This window comes from Muntiacus reevesi, chromosome 2, assembly GCF_963930625.1.
Source record: "Muntiacus reevesi chromosome 2, mMunRee1.1, whole genome shotgun sequence".
Taxonomy (NCBI): domain Eukaryota; kingdom Metazoa; phylum Chordata; class Mammalia; order Artiodactyla; family Cervidae; genus Muntiacus; species Muntiacus reevesi.
The window spans coordinates 167,163,943-167,186,742 of record NC_089250.1 but is presented as its reverse complement, the minus strand read 5'-3'; the positions used below and the strand labels follow the sequence as shown (position 1 = coordinate 167,186,742).

Below are 22,800 nucleotides of genomic sequence, written 5' to 3'. Positions count from 1 at the left end.
GAAGAGAAGGAGACCGCCACGAACTCAGACTGGAAGCAAGTCTCATTCATCTCACCGGTGTTTCCCAAACACCCAGTGATCCCTGGCCCCCTGGCTGGAAAGCCTCATTTCAAGGGCGTTGGCGGGCACCCAGGAATCAGTATTTCTGACAGACAGACCCAGTCGTTTCTTACATCAGGAAAGTTTGGGAAACACTGCTGTGCACCTTTTTTTTTGGGGGGGGGGGGGGGAGGTTCATGCCCTGAAAGAGAAACGAGAGCCAATCTATGATGGTAAAACCTAAAGCAACGCCTCAAAAGCAGCATGCCCAGAAGTCGGGTGTCTTCAAGTCCAAATTCAATCTCAGGCAGGCGATGTCCCCGTTTGGGAACTGAGGGGACCGGCCCGGCGGGGGAGCGGCCGACAGCCTTTCAGACCGGCTACCCGCGTTCCGCTGGTTCCCGGCGAGCCTGGAGCGAGCAAGCCGAGTCATCATTTCCAGCCTCAGACTGGAAAGCTGGACCGTGCCGCCGCGTGTGCTCTTGGCAGCCGGGCGCCCGGGGCCCCGCGGCCACATCACCCCGGGGCGGGGATGTGTGTGCGCTCCTGCGCCCGGCCGCCACCGAGCCACGTCTGTGCCGCCGCCGCCGCCGGGGCGCGCGGCCCAGGAGGCGCCCAGCCCCGAGCCGCCCCGGGGGTGGGCGAGCGCCGGCTCTGGGCGGGACCCTGGGCGGGGGGTGGGGGGGAACCCCGAGCGGTCTCTAGGACCCGCGGGACGCCGCCGGCGGGCGGGGGAGAGGATAATTTGTTCCGTGGTCAGGAGAACGGTGACTGCGGGCCGTGGATCCATTTCACAGGCCTGCCTCCTCGCCCTAACGATCTTCCTCGTCCCGGGGCCAACTCGGACAGTTTGCTCATTTATTGCAACGGTCAAGGCTTGGCCCGTGCCAGCACAGCGCGCGCGCGCGCACACACACACGCGCGCACACACACACGCCAAGGGAAAACTTTCTTTAAAAAAAAAATGAAAGCCTAGACGAGCTCTTCCGCGGCCGGGGCGCTGCGCGAGGGGGTTCGGAGCTGCCTCCCCGCGGCAGGAAGTCCCCGCGGGTCGCGACGCCCGGCCCCTGCCCGGCGCCCGCGGGGGATGGTGCAGCGCCCGCCGCCCGGCCCGAGAGCTGCCGCTGCACCGAAGGCCGGCGACGATGGCCGCGCGCCCGCCGCCCGCGCCCCCCGCCCGCGCCCTCCTGCTCGCCCTGGCCGGGGCTCTGCTGGCGCCGCGCGCGGCCCGAGGTAAGTGGCCGAGCCCAGGCGGCGGCCCGCCCGCCAGCCCGCTGGGGACCCGTCCTCCCGGGGCTCCGCGCGCCCCACTGGGGCGGGGGGGACACTCAGGGGCGCATGGCGGCGCGCGGGGACTCAGCTGCGGAGCGCCGGGATTCGGGCACCCGGCTCGGACGGGACCCCCGCCGCTCACCCCTCGCCCACCGCCCAGGTGCCAGCTCCCGGCGGGAGGAGGGAGCCCCTGGCTCGGGGCCCCGAAGCCGCCTGCGCGGAGCCGGGGGGCACAGCCTCGGGGCCGCTCGCGCACCCTCCCCTCCCGGGGCTCATCTGCCAGAGTGTCTCTCCGCCTTGACAGTTACACGTGTCGCCCCGGAGGATGCGCGCGGGTCCTCTCACCCTGTCCCTGATGAAGCCTCCCCCGACCCCCATCTCTGACCCCGGGCCACCTCTCACTGAGGTTTCCCGCCCGCCCCTGCCTCCCCCTCGGATCCACTGCGCGGGGGACGCGCCGTCACCGCGCAGGTCAGCCACCCCCGTGCCCGCGGGTGTGCCCGCCGCGTCCCACGGCGCTCTCCACCTTAAAAAAAAAAAAAAAAAAAAAAGACCCTTCTGCTCACTTCTTCAATTTTCTTCCCCTCTTTTTTCGGACTCCGGATAGCTCCCCCGTGGTCCGGGGCGGCCAAACCTGAGCCGAATCTTTCTGTCTCCCGCCGCTCCGTCACGTTCTCTGCCAACTAGTCGCTTAAATCAACTTTGTGTAAAGCCACAACTTAACTCCAAGTTAAGCTAAAGTGTGGCTATTATGGCTGTTTTATAAAGATCTAGGTTTCCCCCAATTGTCTGCCCCTAAAACCGGGCACCTGTGGATCTTTTTGCACGATGAGAACTCAAACAGCAGGTGCCTTTTTAAAAATTCGCAAGTTTCTGCGGGTCGCGTTCCGTCCCCGCCACCGCCGTCTTTCTGCCGCCGGAGGCGCTGTCGGCCTGGAGATGAAAGGCTTGCCTTATCTCCAGCTCCAAATTTCTATGGTTCTGTATCACAGGCATTCACTTTTCAGCAACTGGCCTCAATCAAGAACCGTTACCATCTTAGGGTACCTTTAGTTTTGCCATTGCCACGGCTACCCTCTACCCTCCCCCTCCAACCGCATCTACTGTAACGTGGCTAAAACCCAGCTCGCATTAAAATCCACATGCCGGTGAAGACCAATTTGGAATTAATGATTAAATAAAAGGATTGCTCAAAGCAAGGAAGAAGCAATGAGAAAGCCAAGAAAAAATACTGCTGACTGTTGAGTTGAATAACTCTCTGACCTGCAAGTGAAAATAATAGTCATCCAAAGTGTTTTCAAAGACTTTTGTACAAATTGGTCCTTTTGAATATTTATTGAGAAAGAACTTTAAAAAAAAAACTGAAACAGAATCTCAGAGTGTGCCTGAGGTGGTCTTTGCCTTGGCACACGCTCTGTACACATAAACAGAAGTCCACTGAACATGGACAATAAATGCTTTTTTTTTTTTAAAGAGGAAAATGTTTACTAAGTCAAGCTAATAATGGAAAATTATTTCATGGAGGAAGAACTTTTATTATTTTATGGCTGCAGCTTTGATTGAGAGAGTTTTTGCCTAGGATAGCTATGACTCAGAATAGAAAACCAATTAAACCAAAACCTTTAGAATGGTCGTGGGGCTCCCCAGATGGTGCTAGCGGTAAAGAACCCGCCTGCCAATGCAGGACACAGAAGAGACGCAGGTTCCACCCCTGGGTCAGGAAGGTCCCCTGGAGAAGGGAATGGCAACCCAGTGCAGTCTTCTTGTCTGGAGGATTCCATGGACAGAGGAGCCTGGTGGGCTACAGTCCATGGGGATGCAAAGAGTCGGCCACGATTGAGTAACACTTTCACTAGAAAACCAGTTAAGCTGAAACATTTAGAGTGATGACGTGCTGAGATATCCCAGGATTCACTGCTTGTTTATCCTTGGGTTCTCACTATCAAGTCTTAAATTAGTCAGTGCACCAAATCAGAGCATGGAGGTTGTTTAAAAACCCAAATGTGTAATGAGGCATCTCTTTGTGTTGGCAAGAGAGAGGGACTAATTACCACTTGGGGAAGATGGGGCACATTTGGGGGTTTCTCTGTGTCTCCCAGAACCGTTTCCTCTTGGTCCCCTGCAGCGGCACCTCAGTCCTTCTTGTTACTGTTGTTTAGTTGCTCTGTCATATCCGACTCTTTCCAGACCCCATGGACTGTAGCTCTCCAGGCTCCTCTGTCCATGGGATTCTCCAGGCAAGAATACCGGAGCGGGTTGCCATGTCCTTCTCCAGGGGATCTTCCCGACCCAGGGATGGACCCCACATCTCCTGCAAGTCTCCTGCATTGCAGGTGGATTCTTTACAGCTGAGCCACCAAGCAAGCCTTAACAGGTCCAAACAGAACCCTAGATACTCTCCACCCCCTGCCCCTATCTTCCCAACTCAGTAATGGTGTTCCTTGCCTTTTCCAGATGCCATGCAAACACGTAGGTCATCCTGAGTCTGTGCCTGTCCCTCCGTAAGCCACCAACCTCCAAACTGTGTTTTCATCTACCCATGTTTCCCCGCCCCACCATTTCAAGAGGCCGTCCCCAGCTTTGGCCGCTGTTTCTCCCTTCCTTTGATGTCTTCTGCGGAGCCTCACATCCGAGTGGAGTCACCTCCTAACCCATCTGCTGGCTTCTCCTTCTGTCCCTGCTCGGCGTACTCTTCCCAGCGCCACGGCCAAAGTCATCTATTTCAATCATGAGTTGGATCGTGCTGGTTTCCTGTTTAAAACTCTCCAGTGGCTTTCTACGGTTCTTAAGAAAATCCCAACCTCTGGATAACCTATCGCCTGTTTTCCTGTTATCTGCTTTCTCACCATCCCCCCTCCCTTGCTATCTCTACTCCAGCCCCACGGGCTACTCTTCTTTCCAACTTCCCAACATAATATTGCCACCCTTTGAAAAAACAGCGTTCACGTTTGCACCGCGAATATTGCTTATGATGGTGCCCCACCACGTTCTGTGATTTCCTTCCATCTCTCTTCCGTCAGGGACCTGAGCCGCTGCTTTTGCTTGGCCTTACACGCTTACATGTCGGCCTTTGGTTTCTTCCTTAGCGCCTCGTGGTCTCATGATGGCTGCTGTACATTTTGGCATTGTATCTGCATTCTAGGCAGTAATAAGGCAGACGTGGCAAAAAACAGAATCGCTAAATCTATTTTATTGGGAAGATAAGAGTATTTCCAGAAGCCTTTGTCACAGATTTTTTTCTTGGCTAGACTGTGACATATGCTCGCTGCATGGAAGATAGAAAAAATATTTTTAGTTGTACACCTTGGTGTTTACACACACACACACACACACACACACATGTTTAGTCTGGGGAATCCCATGGACAGGGAAGCCTGGCAGGCTACCCTGTCCATGGGGTCCCAAAGGAGTTGGACACAACTTAGCGACTAAACAACACACACACACACACACACACGCACACACGTGTGTGTGTCTTCCCAGGTGGCAGAGTGATAAAAAATCCACCTGCCAAGGCAAGAGCCACTGGAGACTCTGGTTTGATCCCTGGGTCGGGAGGATCCCCTGGAGGAGGAAATGGCAGCCCACCCCAGTGTTCTTGCCTGGGACATCCTATGGAGAGAGGAGCCTGGCGGGCTGCAGTCCATGGGGTCGCAAGGAGTCAGACCAACTCCACAACTGAGCAGACGCACACATATATGTTAAAAGTGGCACCTTTGTTAGTTTAGGAATAACATTCCAAGACAGAAGTCATATACCTCGATGTTTTGTAAGACATTTCTTCATTGCCTCTGTGCCCATTGGGAAGTTGAGAGCTTGGTGATTGTTAATCCTCTATATGTAGCCTGTTTTCTTTCTCAAAACTTTTGTCATCTTAATTCCCAGTATTTTTACACTTCATGATAATGTGCTTTAGCTAAATTCTTATCAGTAGTTATGCTGATACTTTCTGGCTGAAAATTCGTGCTGTAAAATTCCAACATACTTCCTTCTATTATTTCTTCCTTACTGTTCTTATCATGCTTTTCTCTGAAACTGCTATTAGCTATATGTCCCAGCTTCCTGAAAACATCCTCTAATTGTCTCCTCTGTTTTTCATCTCTTTTACTTTGTTCAACTTTCTGGGAGAGTTTGTTTAATTTCACTTTTCAACCCTGCTACTCAAGTTGTTTATTTCTGCTACTATGTACTTAATTTCCATGGAATGTTTCTTGTTCTATCAGTTTTCTATTTTTAAAAAAATAAGATTCTGTCTTTTTTTTCTTTCATAACGGATGCAAGATTTATATGAATTCTTAGCATATATTAATTTTACTTTTTAAACATCGCGTCACTGATTTTATTCTCACTGTTAGCTCTCAGTTCTCCACACTCCTACCTGATAGAGTCTTTGACTTGCGTCACATGTCTATATTTTGGCGATCTGTTTATATTTAGCAATGAGACACTAAAAAGTTGATTGAAACTTCTGTGTGCTTCAAAGATGAGTTTAGTAAATGGTTGGCCTACATTTTGTTGGGGGTACCTCCATACATCACTGACTGTGTCTTTTTTCTTAGGTTGGTCAGTTTCTCCAAAAAAGAATTTTGCTACCACTCCTGGGTGGCTCAGTGGTAAGCAATCAGCCTGCCAAGCAGGAGAGGTGGGTTCAGTTTCTGGGCCGGGAAGACCCCCTGCAGAAGGAAACGGCAATCCACTCTAATGTTCCTGCCTGGGAAATCCCGTTCACAGAAGAGCCTGGTAGGCTACCGTCCATAGGATTGCAAAGAGTCGGACACGACCTAGAGACTGAACTGCAAACAGCTGGGGAGCTAAGCCCGCCCAGCTACAGGGCCTGTGAGCTGAGCAGTGGGATGGGGTTAAAGCGGATGTCTCACCCATGGGTGTACTTTGTTTTGTTTTTTTTTTCCTTTTTAAAAATCCTTTTGCTTTTAGTTTGGCACTTTGCTACCACTTCCTCACTCTCAGCAGTGCCTGGGTCCTGGCATACAGAACTTCTCTGCTTCAGAGCCTCCAGAAAATACATCTCCTGTCTGATGAAATGGGAGAGGCAGTCACCTACGTGGTGCCTTTGCAAGGGACCTGCCGCTCTGACGTTGCCTTGGACGGTCTTTCGGCCTAGACGGTATTGCCCATCAGAGGTGTCTGGCGCCTCCCATGCCCAAGTCTTTCCAAGATTCTTGGCACTTATCTCCCCTCCTAGATGTCTTCCCTCTTCTCCAGGCAGAAGGACTCCCACCTGCCTGCCCTCTGCGGTGGAGGTGATCACTGGTCTCCCCTCTCCTAAAGCCCTGGTCCTTTCTCCTGTGTGTTGCTGTTTTCTCTCCAACTCTGTTTTTTATTAAATTATTTTTATGATGATTATTTGTTTTATAGGGTTTCAGGAGGGAGTGCAGATAAACATCTCTGAGTCTGCCCTGGGCATTTAAAAGTCGGCGCAGGCATCTATTACCACACTCTGTGTACAGACGTGCTTCCCCCGCCCCCCCCATCCCAACTCACTTGTCATTTGGCTCTTTCTAGCCCTTCCTTGTGGAAACAAAAATTACATTCATTTTTAAATGTTTCAAAACTTTCCTTTAAAAATCTATAAATACTCAAAGTCAACATGCACCTAATTAGATAGATGTTGTAGCTGTGGAAACTGTAAGTATATTTTTTCAGGAATGCAACTACATCATCTAAAGAAGCTAAGCACATTTCTTCCTGGTGTAGATGATGCCATAATGAACTCATTACAGTTGCAAAAAAAATTTTTGTTGTTGTTTTTGTATCATAGTACATTCCAGAGGCCTCTTTAAGCGGAATTGTTCCTGCAGTATCTGATTTATAAAGACAGGTGTGAGAAACACTTTCACATGTTCCTTCTATACCATATGGGTAGCCCGTTGGCTGCATGCCCGCAGAAAGCTATATGAAACGGCTCTGTAGGATCCACAGTTCTTAATTATTAGCTCTCTGGATTTGAGAAAGTGAAGTTGATATAATCTATACTGAATGTTTGGGGAGTAGTTTCTGTGCATATGTAGTAGCTGTTTCTTTATGTGTGTTTGTTTAGTATGTTGTGAACCCTAAAGTTTTAATCCGCCTGCCAGTGCAGTGGCTGCAAGAGACACAGGTTCGATCCTTGGGTCGGGAAGATCCCCTGGAGGAGGAAATGGGAACCCACTCCAGGATTCTTGCCAGGATAATCCCATGCACAGAGGAGCCTGGCAGGCTACAGTCTGTGGGGTTGTGGGGTCACAAAGAGTCAGACCCGACTGAGCATGCAGGCCAAGATGCCAAAGTTTTAATACCAGCCCACAGTTATTACTGAGTGCTCCGGTGCTGGGAGCTCTTGCAGGGTCTTTGCCTGCACTATCTCATTCAGTCCCTGGGGAAGCATCTTGCAGCTGGTGCTGTTACTGCCCTCATGGTACAGAGGAGGAAACCACAGTTTTGATGGCTGAGTGTCTGCCAAGGGCTATCCCCAGGCTGTCTCACGGTGGGGACCAGGTCTTAGCCTCACCGCTGTTCACGTTCTGTCATCTATATACTCTATCTTGAAAATAATTAAATGTCTTTAGCATTGAGCCTGTAAGGTAGTTTACTTTGAAACAGAATGATAGTGTAGTTTATAAACGCTGTCACTTCAAATGTGCACCGTGGAGATCATGCTTTTTGACAGGCTGCTGCTTCAATCCTTATACTCACCCCAGCGTATTCTTCATCCTGCTTCCTTGGCTGTATTAAACATTACCTCCAACTGATCAAGGAGATGGAGAAGCCGAATAATTTAGCATCATATTGACATTTTTTTTTTTATCCTTTAAGCTTTTATGTCCTCCCAGGGTGACATTGGGCTGAGTGAGTTACAAGCTGGAATCAAGATTTCCAGGAGAAATTATCAGCAACCTCAGATATGCAGATGATACCAGTCTAATGGCAGAAAGTGAAGATGAACTAAAGAACCTCTTGATGAGGGTGAAAGGGGAGAGTAAAAAGCTAACTTAAAACTCAACATTAAAAAAAACCAAAACTAAGATCATGGCATCTGGTCCCACCACTTCATGGCAAATAGAAGGGGAAAATATGGAAGCAGTGACAAATTTCCTCTTCTTCATCTCTAAATTACTGCAGATAGTGACCGCAGCCATGAAATTAGAAGACGCTTGCTTCTTGGAAGGAAAACTATGGCAAACCCAGACAGTGTATTGAAAAGCAGAGACATCACTTTGCAGACAGATGTCCATATAGTCAAAGCGATGGTCTTTCCAGTAGTCATGTGTGAATGTGAGAGCTGGGCCATTAAGAAGGCAGAGTGCCAAAGAATTGATGCTTTCAAACTGTGATGCTGGAGAAGACTCTTGAGAGTTCCTTGGACAGCAAGGAGATCAAACCAGTCAATCCTAAAGGAAATCAACCTTAAATACTCTTTGGAAGGACTAATGCTGAAACTGACACTCCAATACTTTGGCCACCTGATGCAAAGAGCCGACTCACTGGAAAAGACGCTGATGCTGGGAAAGACTGAGGGCAGAAGGAGAAGAGGGAGACAGGGGATGAGATGGTTGGTTGGCATCACCGATTCAGTGGACATGAACTTGGGCAAACTCCAGGAGATGGTGAGAGACAGGGAAGCCTGGTGTGCTGCAGTCCCTGGGGTCACCCAGTCCATGCACCCTGGCGAGTGAACAACATCAAAGGTGACACTCAGAACTGAGTTTCTAGGCAACTGCTTAAAAAATTGGGCAGCCTCATCAGACCAACTCTGGATCTTCCGTCTGTCCTGGAAGCATTGCTCTCTCCATTCCCTTTAGATGAACCATTCTTAGAACTGTTTGTGATACACCCTGACATCCTCTCTTGGCAGGGCGTGGTAAATAACAGCCTGCAGTCTTACCAGAAGATTCCTTGTTTTGTGTTTTGCTGTACTTGTGGTTAAAACCAGGATAGGATGAAGCATTTCTCATGAGCCCTCTGTCATAAGAACCTGAATGTTGTCGGAGAACCTGGGTTTGCTTTCTTCAATCCTGGGGGTTTGGGTGGTGCTCTTGAGAGGCTGTATTAGAACTTACAGTCTGTGTTACATCTTACAATGCAGCTACACTCTGGTGGATGGACCACACATATGCCTGAAATAAGGCAAGCTGACCAGAATTTCTAAACTAAAACCATTTATTCAACCCGTTTCAGTAAAATTTGAGATATGGTCATGAAAAAAGAATTTTGGCCCCATTACCCATTCTTTCATAAAACGTGAAATATCGTTAAGAGCTGAGAAAAGCATATAGAATAAGTTACACACCCATACTCTTCCTGTCAAGCAGATTTTATTGTGCTTCAGAATTTTTCACATTTAAAGATGTAAAATGCTAAAGATTATTTGTAACCGTCCCCCCATTCTCTCCAGGCATCCAGTTCTTCATCCTCTTTCTGAAAAGACAACCACTACTCTGAAATATATATATATATATGTTTACATCATATATATATGATTCAGTGATTCAGTGGTAAAGAATCTGTCTGCCAAGCAGGAGATGCAGGTTGGATCCCTGGGCTGGAAAGATCCCCTGGAGAAGAAAGTAGCAGTCCACTCTAGTGTTCTTGCCTGGAGAATCACATGGATAGACGAGCCTGGCGGGCTGCAGTCCATGGGGTAGAAAAGGGTTGGACACGACTGAGCTACTAAGCAGCAGCAGCAGCAGCATCCTTAATAAATGTTTGATATTATTTCTGTATTAAATATTATATAAGTGCTACCCTACTGTATACAGCAGCCTCCAGCAACTTGCTTAAAAAAAAAAAAATCACTGTACTTTTGAAGACTTATTGATACATGTGCTTGCTTCATTCCTTTTAATTGAATGGTTAAACCATGAGTTGTACACCCCTGTATGGATAAATATGTTTCCCCTGCTTTTTGATACTGCACTGGCCCAAGGATGCATGCATGCTAAGTCGCTCCAGTCGTGTCCAAGTCTTTGTGACTCTGTGGATTGTAGCCTGCCAGGCTTCTCTGTCCATGGGATTCTCCAGGCAAGAACACTGGAGTGGGTTGCGATGTTCCTCCTCCAGAGCTTCTTCCCAACCCAGTAACTGAACCCTGGTCTCTTAGGTCTCCTGCCTTGGCGGGCCGGTTGTTTACTGCTGAGCCACCTGGGAAGCCTGGTCCGAGGATATTTAGGCTTATCTCTTCACATGTAGGTGAATTCTAGAAAATCGACAACAGATGAATGGTTGAGTTGTAGAGTAAGCCTGTTATCCACTTGGATCTATATTTCTACATTGCTTTCTAAACTTGTTGTACCAATTTATATATATTACCACATCAGTTTTCTTTGGGTTTATACTTTCCTGGTATGTCTTTTCCTATCTCTTCGGTTGCAAATTTTCCATGTCATTATATTTAACATCTGTCTATTTTAAACAATATACGCCTGGATTTTAAAACTTTATGATTGCTGCCTCTTAGCTCACCAGGTCCATTCCTTCATGTGTATTGTGACCTGTGAACTCTTCTTCCACTTTGTTCTCTGTTTACTAAAAGTTTACTGAATTTTGATATTTTTTCCACACCTTTTTTTTCTGTGTCCTGTTATATTGCTGAGGGCTTCCCAAGTAGCACTAGTGGTAAGAACCCACTTGCCAATGGAGGAGACATAAGAGATGTGGGTTTGATCCCAGGGTTGGGAAGATCCTCTGGAGAAGGGCATGGCAACCTACTTCAGTATTCTTGTCTGGAGAATCCCGTGGAGAGAGGATCCTGGTGGACTGTGGTTCATAGGCTTGCAGAGTCAGACAACTGAAGTGACTTGGCATGCATGCATGCATGATATTGCTCAAGGATTATTTACACCTACTTCTTCCCAGCTTTAGTAATTTAAAGATTGCGTATCTGTTTTCCACAATTTAGTAATAGTGTTAAACCTTTAATGTTGCACTTCAGGTAACAAAGTGTAAAGGTAGCTGGGGACTCTGGCCGCCTCCCAAACACCTCCACGAACTGAGAATGCTTCCATGTCTTTCATTGTCTCTCCTATTTATTCTAATCATTGTCTAGTATTTTAGTCTACTGTTTAAAAATATTTATTTGCTCTGCTAGATCTTAGTTGCAGGACGTGTGATCGCCTTAGTTCATTTATGTATTTGCATTGGGTCTCATGTGGAATCTTAAACTGTCACACGCGCTCTCAGTTGAAGTATGCAATCTCTTAGTTGTGGCACATGGGATTTAGTTCCCTAAATCAGGGGATGGAACCTGAGCTCCTTGTATTGGTAGCATGGAATCTTAGCCACTGGACCACCAGGGAAGTCCCTAGTCTACCATTCCGAAGCACATCTCTTATCAAACAAATACAGTGGGGTGGTGGTAGGTGGATTTCGCTTTTGTTTTTAGTAGTGCAGGCTTATTTTGATTTATCCAGTGTTCATTTCAGTTGCTCATTTTCGACTCTTTGCGCCCCCATGGGCTGCAGCATGCCAGGCTTCTCTGTCCATCACCAACTCCTGGAGCTTGCTCAAACACGTGTCCATTGAGTCAGTGATGTCATCCAATCATCTCATCCCCTTCTCCTCTGCCTTCTATCTTTCCCAGTATCAGGATTTTTCCAGTGAGTAAGTTCTTCACATCAGGTGGCCAAAGTATTGGAGTTTCAGCTTCAGCATCAGTCCTTCCCATGAATAGTCAAGGCTGATTTCCTTTAGGATGGACTGGATGGATCTCCTTGCAGTCCAAGGGACTCTCCAGAGTCTTCTCCAACACCACAGTTCAAAAGCATCAATTCTTTGGAGCTCAGCTTTCTTTATAGTCCAACTCTCACATCCATACATGACCACGGGAAAAACCATAGCCTTGACTAGACAGACCTTTGTTGGCAAAGTAATGTCTCTGCTTTTTAACATGCTGTCTAGGTTGGCCATAGCTTTTCTTCCAAGGAGCAAGCGTCTGTTAATTTCATGGCTGCAGTCACCATCCGCAGTGATTTTGGAGCCCCCCCTACCCCACCCCCCACCAAAAGTCTCACTGTTTCCACTGTTTCCTCATCTATTTGCTGTGAAGTGATGGGACCAGATGCCATGATCTCAGTTTTCTGAATGTTGAGTTTTAAGCCTACTTTTTCACTCTCTTCTTTCACTTTCATCAAGAGGCTTTTTAGTTCTTCTTCACTCTCTGTCATAAGGGTGGTGTCATCTGCATATCTGAGGTTAATGATATTTCTCCTGGCAGTCTTGATTCCAGCTTGTGCTTCATCCAGCCGCATTTTGCATGATGTACTTTGCATAGAAGTTAAATAAGCAAGGACAGTATACAGCTTTGACGTACTCATTTCCCAATTTGGAACCAGTCTGTTGTTCCATATCCAGTTCTAACTGTTGCTTCTTGACCTGCATTCAGATTTCTCAGGAGGCAGGTAAGGTGGTCTGGTATTCCCATCTCTTGAAGAATTTTCCACAATTTTTTGTGATCCACACAGTCAAAGGCTTTGGCATAGTCAATAAGGCAGAATTAGATGTTTTTCTGGAACTCTCTTGTATTTTGATGATCCAACAGATGCTGGCAATTTGATTTCTGGTTCCCCTGCCTTTTCTAAATACAGTTTGAACATCTGGAAGTTCATGGTTCTCATACTGTTGAAGCCTGGCTTGGAGAATTTTGAGCATTATTTTGTTAGCATGTGAGATGAGTATAATTGTGCAGTAGTTTGAACATTTTTTGGCACTGCCTTTCTTTGGGATTGAATTGAAAACTGACCTTTTCCAGTCCTGTGGCCACTGCTGAGTTTTCCAAATTGGCTGGAATGTTGAGTGCAGTACTTCCACAGCATCATCTTTTAGGATTTGAAATAACTCAACTGGAATTCCATCACCTACACTAGATTTGTTCATAGTGATGTTTCATAAGCCCTGCTTGACTTCCCATTCCAGAATGTCTGGCTCTAGGTGAGTGATCACACCATTGTGGTTATCTGGGACATGAAGATCTTTTTGTAGAGTTCTTCTGTGTATTCTTGCCGCCTCTTCTTAATATCTTCTGCTTCTGTTAGGTCTATACCATTTCTGTCCTTTATTGTGCTCATTTTTGCATGAAATGTTCCCTTGGTATCTCTAATTTTCTTGAAGAGATCTCTTGTCTTTCCCATTTGATTGTTTTCCTCTATTTCTTTGCATTGATCACTGAGGAAGTCTTTCTTATCTCTCCTTGCTATTCTTTGGAACTCTCCATTCAGATGGGTATAGCTTTCATTTTCTCTTTTGCTTTTAGCTTCTTGTCTTTTCTCAACTGTTTATAAGGCCTTGTCAGACAACTATTTTGCCTTTTTGCATTTCTTTTTCTTGAGAATGATCTTGTTTCCTACCTCCTGTACAATGTCATGAACCTCTGTCCATAGTTCATCAGGCACTCTGTCTATCAAATCTAGTCCCTTAAATCTATTTGTCACTCCCACTATATAATTGTAAGGGATTTCATTTAGATCATACCTGAATCGTCTAGTAGTTTTCCCTACTTTCTTCAGTTTAAGTCTGAATTTGGCAATAAGGAGTTCATGATTTGAGCCACAGTCAGCTCCCAGTCTTGTTTTTGCTGACTATATAGAGCTTCTCCATCTTTGGCCGCAAAGAATGTAATCAATCTGATTTCAGTATTGACCATCTGGTGATGTCCATGTGTAGAGTCTTCTCTTGTGTTGTTGGAAGATGGTGTTTGCTATGACCAGTGTGTTCTCTTGGCAAAACTCTATTAGCCTTTGCCCTGCTTCATTCTGTACTCCAAGGCCAAATTTGCTTGTTATTCCCGGTATCTCTTGACTTTCTACTTTTACATTCCAGTCCCCTGTGAGGAAAAGGACATCTTTTTTGTGTGTTAGTTCTAGAAAGTCTTGTAGGTCTTCATAGAACCATTCAACTTCAGCTTCTTCAGCATTAGTGGTTGGGGTATAGATTTGGATTATGTGATATTGAACGGTTTGCCTTGGAAACAAACAGAGATCATTTTTGAGACTGCATCCAAGTACTGCATTTTGGACTCTCTTGTTGACTATGAGGGCTACTCCATTTCTTCTAAGGGATTCCTGCCCACAGTAGTTGATGTAATGGTCATCTGAGTTAAATTCACCCATTCCAGTCCATTTTAGTTCACTGATCCCTAAAATGTCAATGTTCACTCTTGCCATCTCCTGTTTGACCACTTCCAATTTGCCTTGATTCATGGATCTAACATTCCAGGTTCCTATGCTGTATTGCTCTTTACAACATCGGACATTACTTCCATCATCAGTCACATCCACCGCAGGGCGTTGTTTTTGTTTTGGCTCTGTCTCTTCTTTCTTTCTGGAGTTATTTCTTCACCCTTCTCCAGGAGCATACTGGGCACCTACCAACCTGGGGAGTTCATCCAGTGTTACCGATGTCTTTTTTTTTTCATCATGTCTTCTTTCAAACCTCCTCTGCCTTCTGGATTCAGTTCGCCTCTTATCAAAGTCGTGCTGCACTGAAGGGCTATAAACAGCAAATTCCCTCTGTTTGTTTGCTGGGAAGTGCTTGTTTTCTCTTTTTCTTAGATGTTAGCTCATCTCTATATAGACTCCTAGGTTGACAGCTCCTGCCCTTTGGCAGGTCTCACCCGGGCTGTGCTGGCCTCGGCTGTCACTCTTGACAAGTCTTTAGTTTCAAGATTGTTCTCTTGCACAATCTTGCCTTTTTCTCTGGTTGCTTTTCAGGGTATCCTTTGTTTGTTTGTGGTTTCATAGTTTTATTATCATATTTTAATAAATAGACTTACTTTATGTCTCTCCAGCCTTGCTGTGCTTCTTGAATCCTTTTTTTTTTTAACTTTTTAATTTCGAGTAGAGTTGATTCATAATGCTGTGATCGTTTTAGGTGGACAGCAAAGGGACTCATCCATACATATACATGTATCCATTCTCCCCCAAACCCCCCTCCCATCTAGGCTGCCACATAATGTTGAGCAGAGTTCCCTGACTGTGCAGCAGGAACTTGTTGGTTATCCATTTTAAATATAGCAGTGTGTACATAGCGATCCCAAACTCCCTAACTATCCCTTCCACCCATCCTTCCCCCATGGTTACCGTAAGTTCATTCTCTAAGTCTGGGAGTCTGTTTCCAGTTTGTAGATAAACTCATTTCTATCATTTCTGTTTAGATTCCACATATAAGGCATGTTATATGATGTGTCTTATTCTCTGACTTACTTCATTCAGTATGACAGTCTCTAGGTCCAGCCACATTGCTGCAAATGGCTTTATTTCATTCTTTTTAATGGTTGAGCAGTATTCCATTGTAATGTTTCTTGAATCTAATCAATTATACCAAATTCTTAATCATTATCTTTTCTACTGCTATCTTGCCTTTATTTTCTCTTTTATCTCCTTTGGAAACTTTTTATATGTGATTGGATCTTTAACTTCTCATTGTCTCTTCATCACTCTGGTTTACATGCTAGGTGATGTCTCCAAATCTAAATTCCACTTCATAATTCTCTGGAGCTGTGTGTAGAGTGCTGTGTAAACTATACCTGGACTTACGAGTTCCAATGCCTTTGATTTTTCATTGATAGAGGCTTGATTTTGTTCTTTTAAAAACCTGATGGATCTTTTAAAATCATGTCTGTTTACTGTCTCCCATTATGGTGTCTATGTTTTCTTCTATGTCTTTGTAACTTTGGGATGTGTATGTTATTAGCCCTTTTGGATTATTCTATTTTCTCTAGTTCTTAACATGCCGAACCTGTATTATCATAAATTATTTCTTCTAATGCCTTGCTGTTTTGAACTGTGACCTCATTTTCAGTATTTTTCCCTTCCACCACTATGCCCTCCGAGAGAGTCTGTGCACCTCGGATTGTAAAAGATCCAGTGGAGCAGAGTCTTACTTGTGATAGGTGTTTCAGGGGATTTTCTCATCAGAGTCCAGTTTTTATGTTCATTTCTCATATTGAGAATTTTCCACTCCTTGGTTATTGTAATTTTGATCTCCACACCCAATGTGGTGAAGGTTCAGAGTTTTGATTTCTCTCGGAACACCACCCAACTCTCACCAGCAGTTTGGGTAAACATAGTCACTTTGCAGTTTCCCTGGGGCATTTGGTGGAGTTTTTCTAGCCCCTTGAACTTGGGAAGGGCAGTCATGCAGAATCCTGGCTTTCTGCAAGGCTCTCAGCTCCAGTTTCCCATCTCATGTGTTCCAGATCATACCTCCTGTCATTGAAATTACAGCTCCTAGACTGAAGGCCTGGATCTGCTGGGTCTCCTCCATTTCCATGGCACTGGCAGTGTCTGGATGCTCTGGCTATGAATTCCTTCTTTATTTATGAATCCTGGTAATTTCCTTTCCTTTCTTTCTCGTCTAGTTATGTATGTGCTATAAAAATGTCACATTTTATTTAGCATCTTTATGTGTTTGCAGTGGGATGGTTTTCTATCTGCTTCAGCTGAGTTCACCATGGCGCTTTCAGAACTAGATGTCCCCAAAACAGCGATCCGGTGAGTCTCCAAGTCGATCTCTTTGCCTTCGCGTCCTCCTGGGTGTGTGCCAGGGGCTAAGGATGTGATGGTGAGGAAAGCAGACACGGACCCTCACCAGCTGGCACGCGGAGTGAGTGGGTCCCAAGGAGGTACAGGAGATGAATCGAGCCCGCCTGATTTCCCCGCTCCCCTGCCTCCAGAGCTGCTCCCAGAACCCGGGCAGAGGCGAGTCAGCTGCTTTCCCGCTGGTGTGCTAGCCTTTGCCTTGGCAGCTGCCAGGGTGAGATGGCTGATGAGGAGGCCAAGCCGGGCTCTGGGGGTGAAGCCATCAGCTGTTCCCGTCGCCCCCCGGCTGCGGCCAAGTGAGAGCAGCTGGGAAGCGAGGCCGGCGCACAATCCCAGAAGCCGCTCCTCTGCCAGTGGAGGTGTCAACAGAATTCCATTCATCTGAGCCTTCCAGGAGCTTGTGCTGAACTTGTTCCATGCTTTCAAATTCGAACACAGTGAGTCAGATGGTGGGGTGAGCTGATGATTGAACCCTCCTCTCTCTACCTCTGTACCTTTTGGAATGGACACGCTCCCTGGAGATGGGTGACTCCACTGATTTATCTAGAAAACTCAGATGCCTGAATTGTCGCGGAAGTCTGACTGTGTGCAATTCTGTCTACTCCGTGATGTTTGGCTTCCAGTTTCTCAGGAGGGAAAGTCTTCCTCAGTTACAACAGATGGTCCTCCTGAAATTTCCTGTCAAAGTGGACACACGCTTCAGTCTCTCTTTTTCTAGTCTCTCCTCACGCTTGAAATGCTTTTTCAACCTTTATTTGTCACTCAGCACAGCTGAGGGCCAAACTCTTGGTTACAGAGGCCAGTGAGAGAGTGACTCCGAAAAGGGTGGCCCAAGGGACTGGCTGGGATGTAGTTTGAAAAGCCAGGTCACGGGAGTTCCCTGGCGGTCCAGTGGCTAAGACACCATGCCGCCACTGCGGGGGCCCGGGTTCGATCCCTGATAGGGAACTAGGATCCCACATGCCACAAGTCAGGCCCCAAAGACTGAAAATAAAATAAAAGCCACGACAACTGTCTAAAGCATAAAAGCTCCCTAAAAGAAGCTTCTGCTTTTCTCACGGGCATAAGTGCCAGCAGATAATGACGTTCCTTTGCCTCTTCCCCGCTGACGTCACGCCCACGTGGATTTAGTGTGGCCCCGTGCTGTGGTAACGACCCTGAGAGCTGGCCAGGATGCTGGACTGAGGAGGCCTGGCCCTGAGTCCTGGCTTGGCCTGGTGACAGCTGGCCAGGTGACCACACAAGGTCACCCGTGCGGCCCTGGGGAACCTACTCAGTCTTTCTGACTCTCAGGTTCCTTATTTGTCAAAGAAGAATGAGGAGATAATCCTACCTCGCTGGGTTGCAGAGACCGTTGAATGAGGGGAATGTTGGGAAAAGCAGTTTGTAATTTAAAGTCTGGCCTTTAGATTGTGGGGCGTGTGGTCCGCTCATTCCTCCAGTGATGAGGGTTCGCAATCCTGTCATGGGGGGTGCATGTTTCTCAACATCCGTGAACCACCCTCCCTTCCTGCTTTTGGTAGATGGGTGTGCAAGTTAATCCCAAAGGTCAGTAGAGGTTTGGCAGAGACAGACATTTCTGGGCCTTTGTCTCCCACCTTAAATCGCATGTGTCATTTTTTGCCTTTAGGGCCTCTCTTTGTTAACAAGGACCATTTGGGATTGCCTTAATAATGTCAACTCTTCAGATATCATTTAGTCATAGCAATGGGCTTCCCTCATAGGTCAGTCAGTAAATCATCTGCTTGCAATGAAGGAGACCCAGGTTTGATTCCTGGGTCGGGAAGATCCACTGGAGAAGGAAATGGCCATCCACTCCAGTATTCCCACCTGGAGAATCCCATAGACAGAGGAGCCTGGCGGGCTACAGCCCATGGAGTCCTAAAGAGTCAGACACGACTTAGTGACTAAAACCACCTCCATTGTATGGGGCATGTTGTGGGCACAGCATCAGGGCTGGAGAAGGGGAGCCAAGCCAGGGGCATCTTCCCGGCCCCCACCGTCTAGTGAAAGGGGTTTGGGAGGACAACTGTGAGTAGAATTGCAAGGAAGATAAAATTGAATATGCTCATCCCGGTGCTGGGTGGATGCTAATAAGAACTTCTATAGGAATAGGAATGGACCTTTCACATTTTATGGAGGACGCATAGTGGTAAGCTCTTAACTTTTGCATGAATTACCACTTAGAGTACGTGATTCCAGCGGTGCAGTCTGTGAGAGGCTCCACCTCCTTGTGGTTCCAATCAGGGCAAATGTAGAATATTCCAGAATCTGACAGAAATGTTCCACTGAGTCCAAATGGTGTCATTTCCCCCAGTTTATAGAAAAAGTACTGTCAATGGAAAGATATTCCCCCCCACTGCCAAGACTGTTTATCTCCTGATGCTTTCATCAGGTTGGTTCTGGCTACCGTCTCCCCTGAGTTGTGGAGAAGCAAATCAGTTTTCAAGAATACCCACTGAGCCTTAGTCCAGCACATTAGCAGACGCTACCCGAGGGTTCCTGGGGAAGTTTCACCTTTGTGCCTGAATGACCGTCCTACTTCCCGACAGTAATCGCTCATACTTTGAGGACAGAATTAAGGAATTCCATCAAGGCAGTTTTGCTTTCGTGGTGTCTGTATGCTGGCACTGTTCAAGAGCTTTCTCTGCATTCTCAATCCCTCCTACCCATTCACCTGGGAGGTAGGTGTATAATCCCTCTCTTTTCCAGAGAGGGAAACTGAGCTCAAGATGTTAAATTTGGGATTTCCCTGGTGATCCAGTGGTTAAGAATGTGCCTGCCAGTGTAGGGGACACAGGAATCTGGTCCAGGAAGATCCCACATGCGGCGGGGCAGCTAAGCCCATGAGCTGCAGCTTCTGAAGCCCCACGCCTAGAGCCTGTCTGCTCCACAACAAGAGAAGCCACTGCCATGAGAAGCTTGCACCACAGCGGAGAGCAGCCCCTGCCTGCCACAGCTAGAGAAAAGCCTGCACCAAGCGAGGAAGACCCAGTGCAGCCGAAAGTAAAATAAAAAATAAATACTGAAAATTAAAAAAAAAAAAGTTGCATGAAGACACGCCACTAGCAAGTGGCACAACTGAGGTTTCGTACCTGAGTGACTATAAAATCGGACTGCAGAAATGCAACAGATGCCAGTAGCAGTCATAGTACTGACTCGGCAACTCACCTACCTTCCGCAGGCGCTGGGCTAAGCCTTTTCCATCTGTTCTCTCTTTAAGACTCACTCGTAAAGGTGTGCACCATCTTTATGTCCATCTTACAGAAGTGGGGACAAGGCATGGAGAACTTGTGACTTGCTTTAGCTCTTGCTTCTCATGAGAGGCTGAGCCAAGAGCAAGCTAGATGACTGACTTTGGAGTCCACATGATAAGCCCCTGGGCTACTTGGAAAGAACCAGAATTTCCAAATGCCCTTCCAGATTCACAAGCCTTTGCAGCTGTCCCATCTTGTGTTGATTTGGGGACATCAGGGTTTGAGGCCAGAACAGCTCATCTTTCTAGGAGGGCGCCAAATAGAGCAATATTTGAGAATTTGTAGGACCCGGGGACTTCTCTGGGGGTGGGTCCTGACTTCCAGGGAGTCACAGGAAAGGCAGGATGAGTGACCGATTTTCAGGGTCCAGTATCTTTGACCCTGTGTTTCTTCATTAAAGCAGCGTGTGGACTTGGCTAAAGTACATTTTCTCTGCAGGGGAAACTCACTGTTTGATGATTAAACATCTTTCCTCTGGTCTTCCTCACAAATGAAACAGGAGACTCACCCTCATTACTTTTCTCTGGGATGACTCTGGAAAATCTGAAAATTCTAAATGCACATATGTGAGTGCGTTCATTATGAATCGCTGTGCAACAATTTATGCCACTTAGTGGTTTCAGATAGCAGGCGTTTAGGATTTCACCGTTTTGTGGGTCAGGAATGTGGGCACAGCTTAGCTTTGCTTCAGCTTCTCTCCAGTCTGCCGTCCAGGGTCAGCCAGGTCCTGGCTCGTCTGATGCTTGCGTGGGAAAGCATCTGCTTCCAAGCTCCCGTGCCTATTGGTAGAATTCAGTTCCTGGAGGGCTGTTGACTGGGGTCTCAGCTCCTAGCTGACCATTGGCTGGAGGCGTTTCTCACGTCCCTAACAATTTGCCCCTCCAGCACCGCAGCTTCATCAGAGCAAGCAAGTGGAGAAGGCAATAGAGCATGTCAGCCAGAAAGAAAAAGAAATTATGTCTTTGTAAACTCATCATGGATGTTATTGCCGTATTCCACTGGGAAGAAGCCAGCCACCCAGCCAGCCTCTCTCTCAGGGAGGAGACGATACACAGGTGTGAATCTCAGATGCTCATTCAGAACCATCTGACCAGTCTGTCCACCACAGTGCGTTACATGGATAATGAGTGTTGTTAATATCAGGTGTGGCTCTGACAGTGGGAAGTTTCTGTTTGCAGAGCTGGTACACTTACTATGTACAAGTGCCGGAATTGGTGGCAGCATCCTCTTAGTAAGGTGGCTGTCAGTCTCTGCCTTTTTGATCGTTAATTGTTAAACTGTTGTGTGTCCTTTAGTCTGCAGTGATTCTTTGTCCCTGCGTGATAGTTCTTACTCTCGCTTGTTGTTGCTTAGTCGCTAAGTCGTGTCCGACTGTTTGCGACTGCATGGACTGCAGCACGCCAGGCTTCCCTGTCCTTCACCATCTCCTGGAGTTTGCTCAAACTCTTGTCCATTGAGTCCATGATACCACCCAACCATCTCATCTTCTGTCGTCCCCTTCTCCTCCTGTCCTCCAACCTCCCCAGGATCAGAGTTTTTTCCCAGTGAGTTGGCTCTTGGCATCATGTGGCCAAAGTATTGGAACTTCAGCTTCAACATCAGTCTTTCCAAGGTTGATTTCCTTTAGGGTTGACTGTTTGATCTCCTTGCATTCCAGGGGACTCTCAAGAGTCTTCTCTAGCACTACGGTTTGAAAGCATCAGTTCTTCTGCACTCAGCTTTCTTGACAGTCCAGCTCTCACATCTGTACATGACTACTGGAAAGCTATAGCTTTGACTAGACGGTTCTTTGTCAGCAAAGTGATGTCTGTGCTTTTTAATACACTGTCTAGATTTGTCATAGCTTTTCTTCCAAAGGAGCAAGGGTTGTTTCTTCATGACTGCAGTCACCATCGGCAGTGATATTGGAGCCCAAGAAAATAAAATTTGTCACTGGATAAAATAAAGTCTTCGAATTTCCCCCCTTCTGTTTGCCATGAAGTAATGGGACTAGATGCCATGATCTTAGTTTTTTGAAAGTTGAGCTGTAGCATTTGCTCTATCTCCTACTCAGCTTAATTATCACTGCTTCAGGGGCATCAAGTTCTTGGTCCTTGCTGCCTCACTCCAGGGAGGGAGAGATCCTCTTATTAAGCATGCTCAAAGTGCTCTGTCAAAGGATCCGTTTGTCTTCCTGGTTAGAATTTAAGCTCCGTGGTGACAGAGACCTTATCTGTCTTCCTCTCTGCTGTCCCCATCACTCAGCGCATCCCAGCTGGTCAATAAATATTGGCACAATGAGTGAAGAGCATCACTTCATGTGTTGCTTTTTCTTTTCAGCAAATGTGGTTCACTAAACCTCAGTTCTTCACTGAAATATTTTACCTTTGTACAAACTTTCCTGTAATGAATAAGCACATTTGGGAAAAATCTCTTTTAAATAAAAAGACCAGGAGTCCTAATGTTTGGTACAGAAAGGTAGTTAGTATCTAGTGAGTGATCCAAAATAAGCTGCTCCAGGGTATACCGTGAAACTCTTCTTTGAATATTATTTGTATTGGCTAGAAAACAGGAGTTGATCGTTTAATTAGAGCCGAGGAGGTCTCCACCAGTTTTAGCTTATTCCTGTAATATCACTGAGAAGCACCCAGATGGAAGGAAGGATAACTCTGTGTGCTGACTTGGGTTTGGATTTTCCCTAATACTGTCTACTGACCTAGAAG

General features: G+C 46.7%; 1 protein-coding gene across 2 annotated transcripts in view; it reads left to right on the top strand.

Moving 5' to 3' along the window:
* Positions 1-778: 778 nt before the first annotated feature.
* Positions 779-22,800, top strand: part of ADAM12 (ADAM metallopeptidase domain 12) — a 383,818-nt gene continuing 361,796 nt past the window's right edge. For both annotated transcript variants that reach the window (XR_010661569.1, XM_065923533.1), the window contains exon 1: positions 779-1,272. Coding sequence is in view for 1 of the 2 variants with exons in the window: in XM_065923533.1 (XP_065779605.1) it covers positions 1,185-1,272 (88 nt within the window). In the remaining variant the exon portion in view is untranslated. The remainder of the gene's footprint in view (positions 1,273-22,800) is intronic.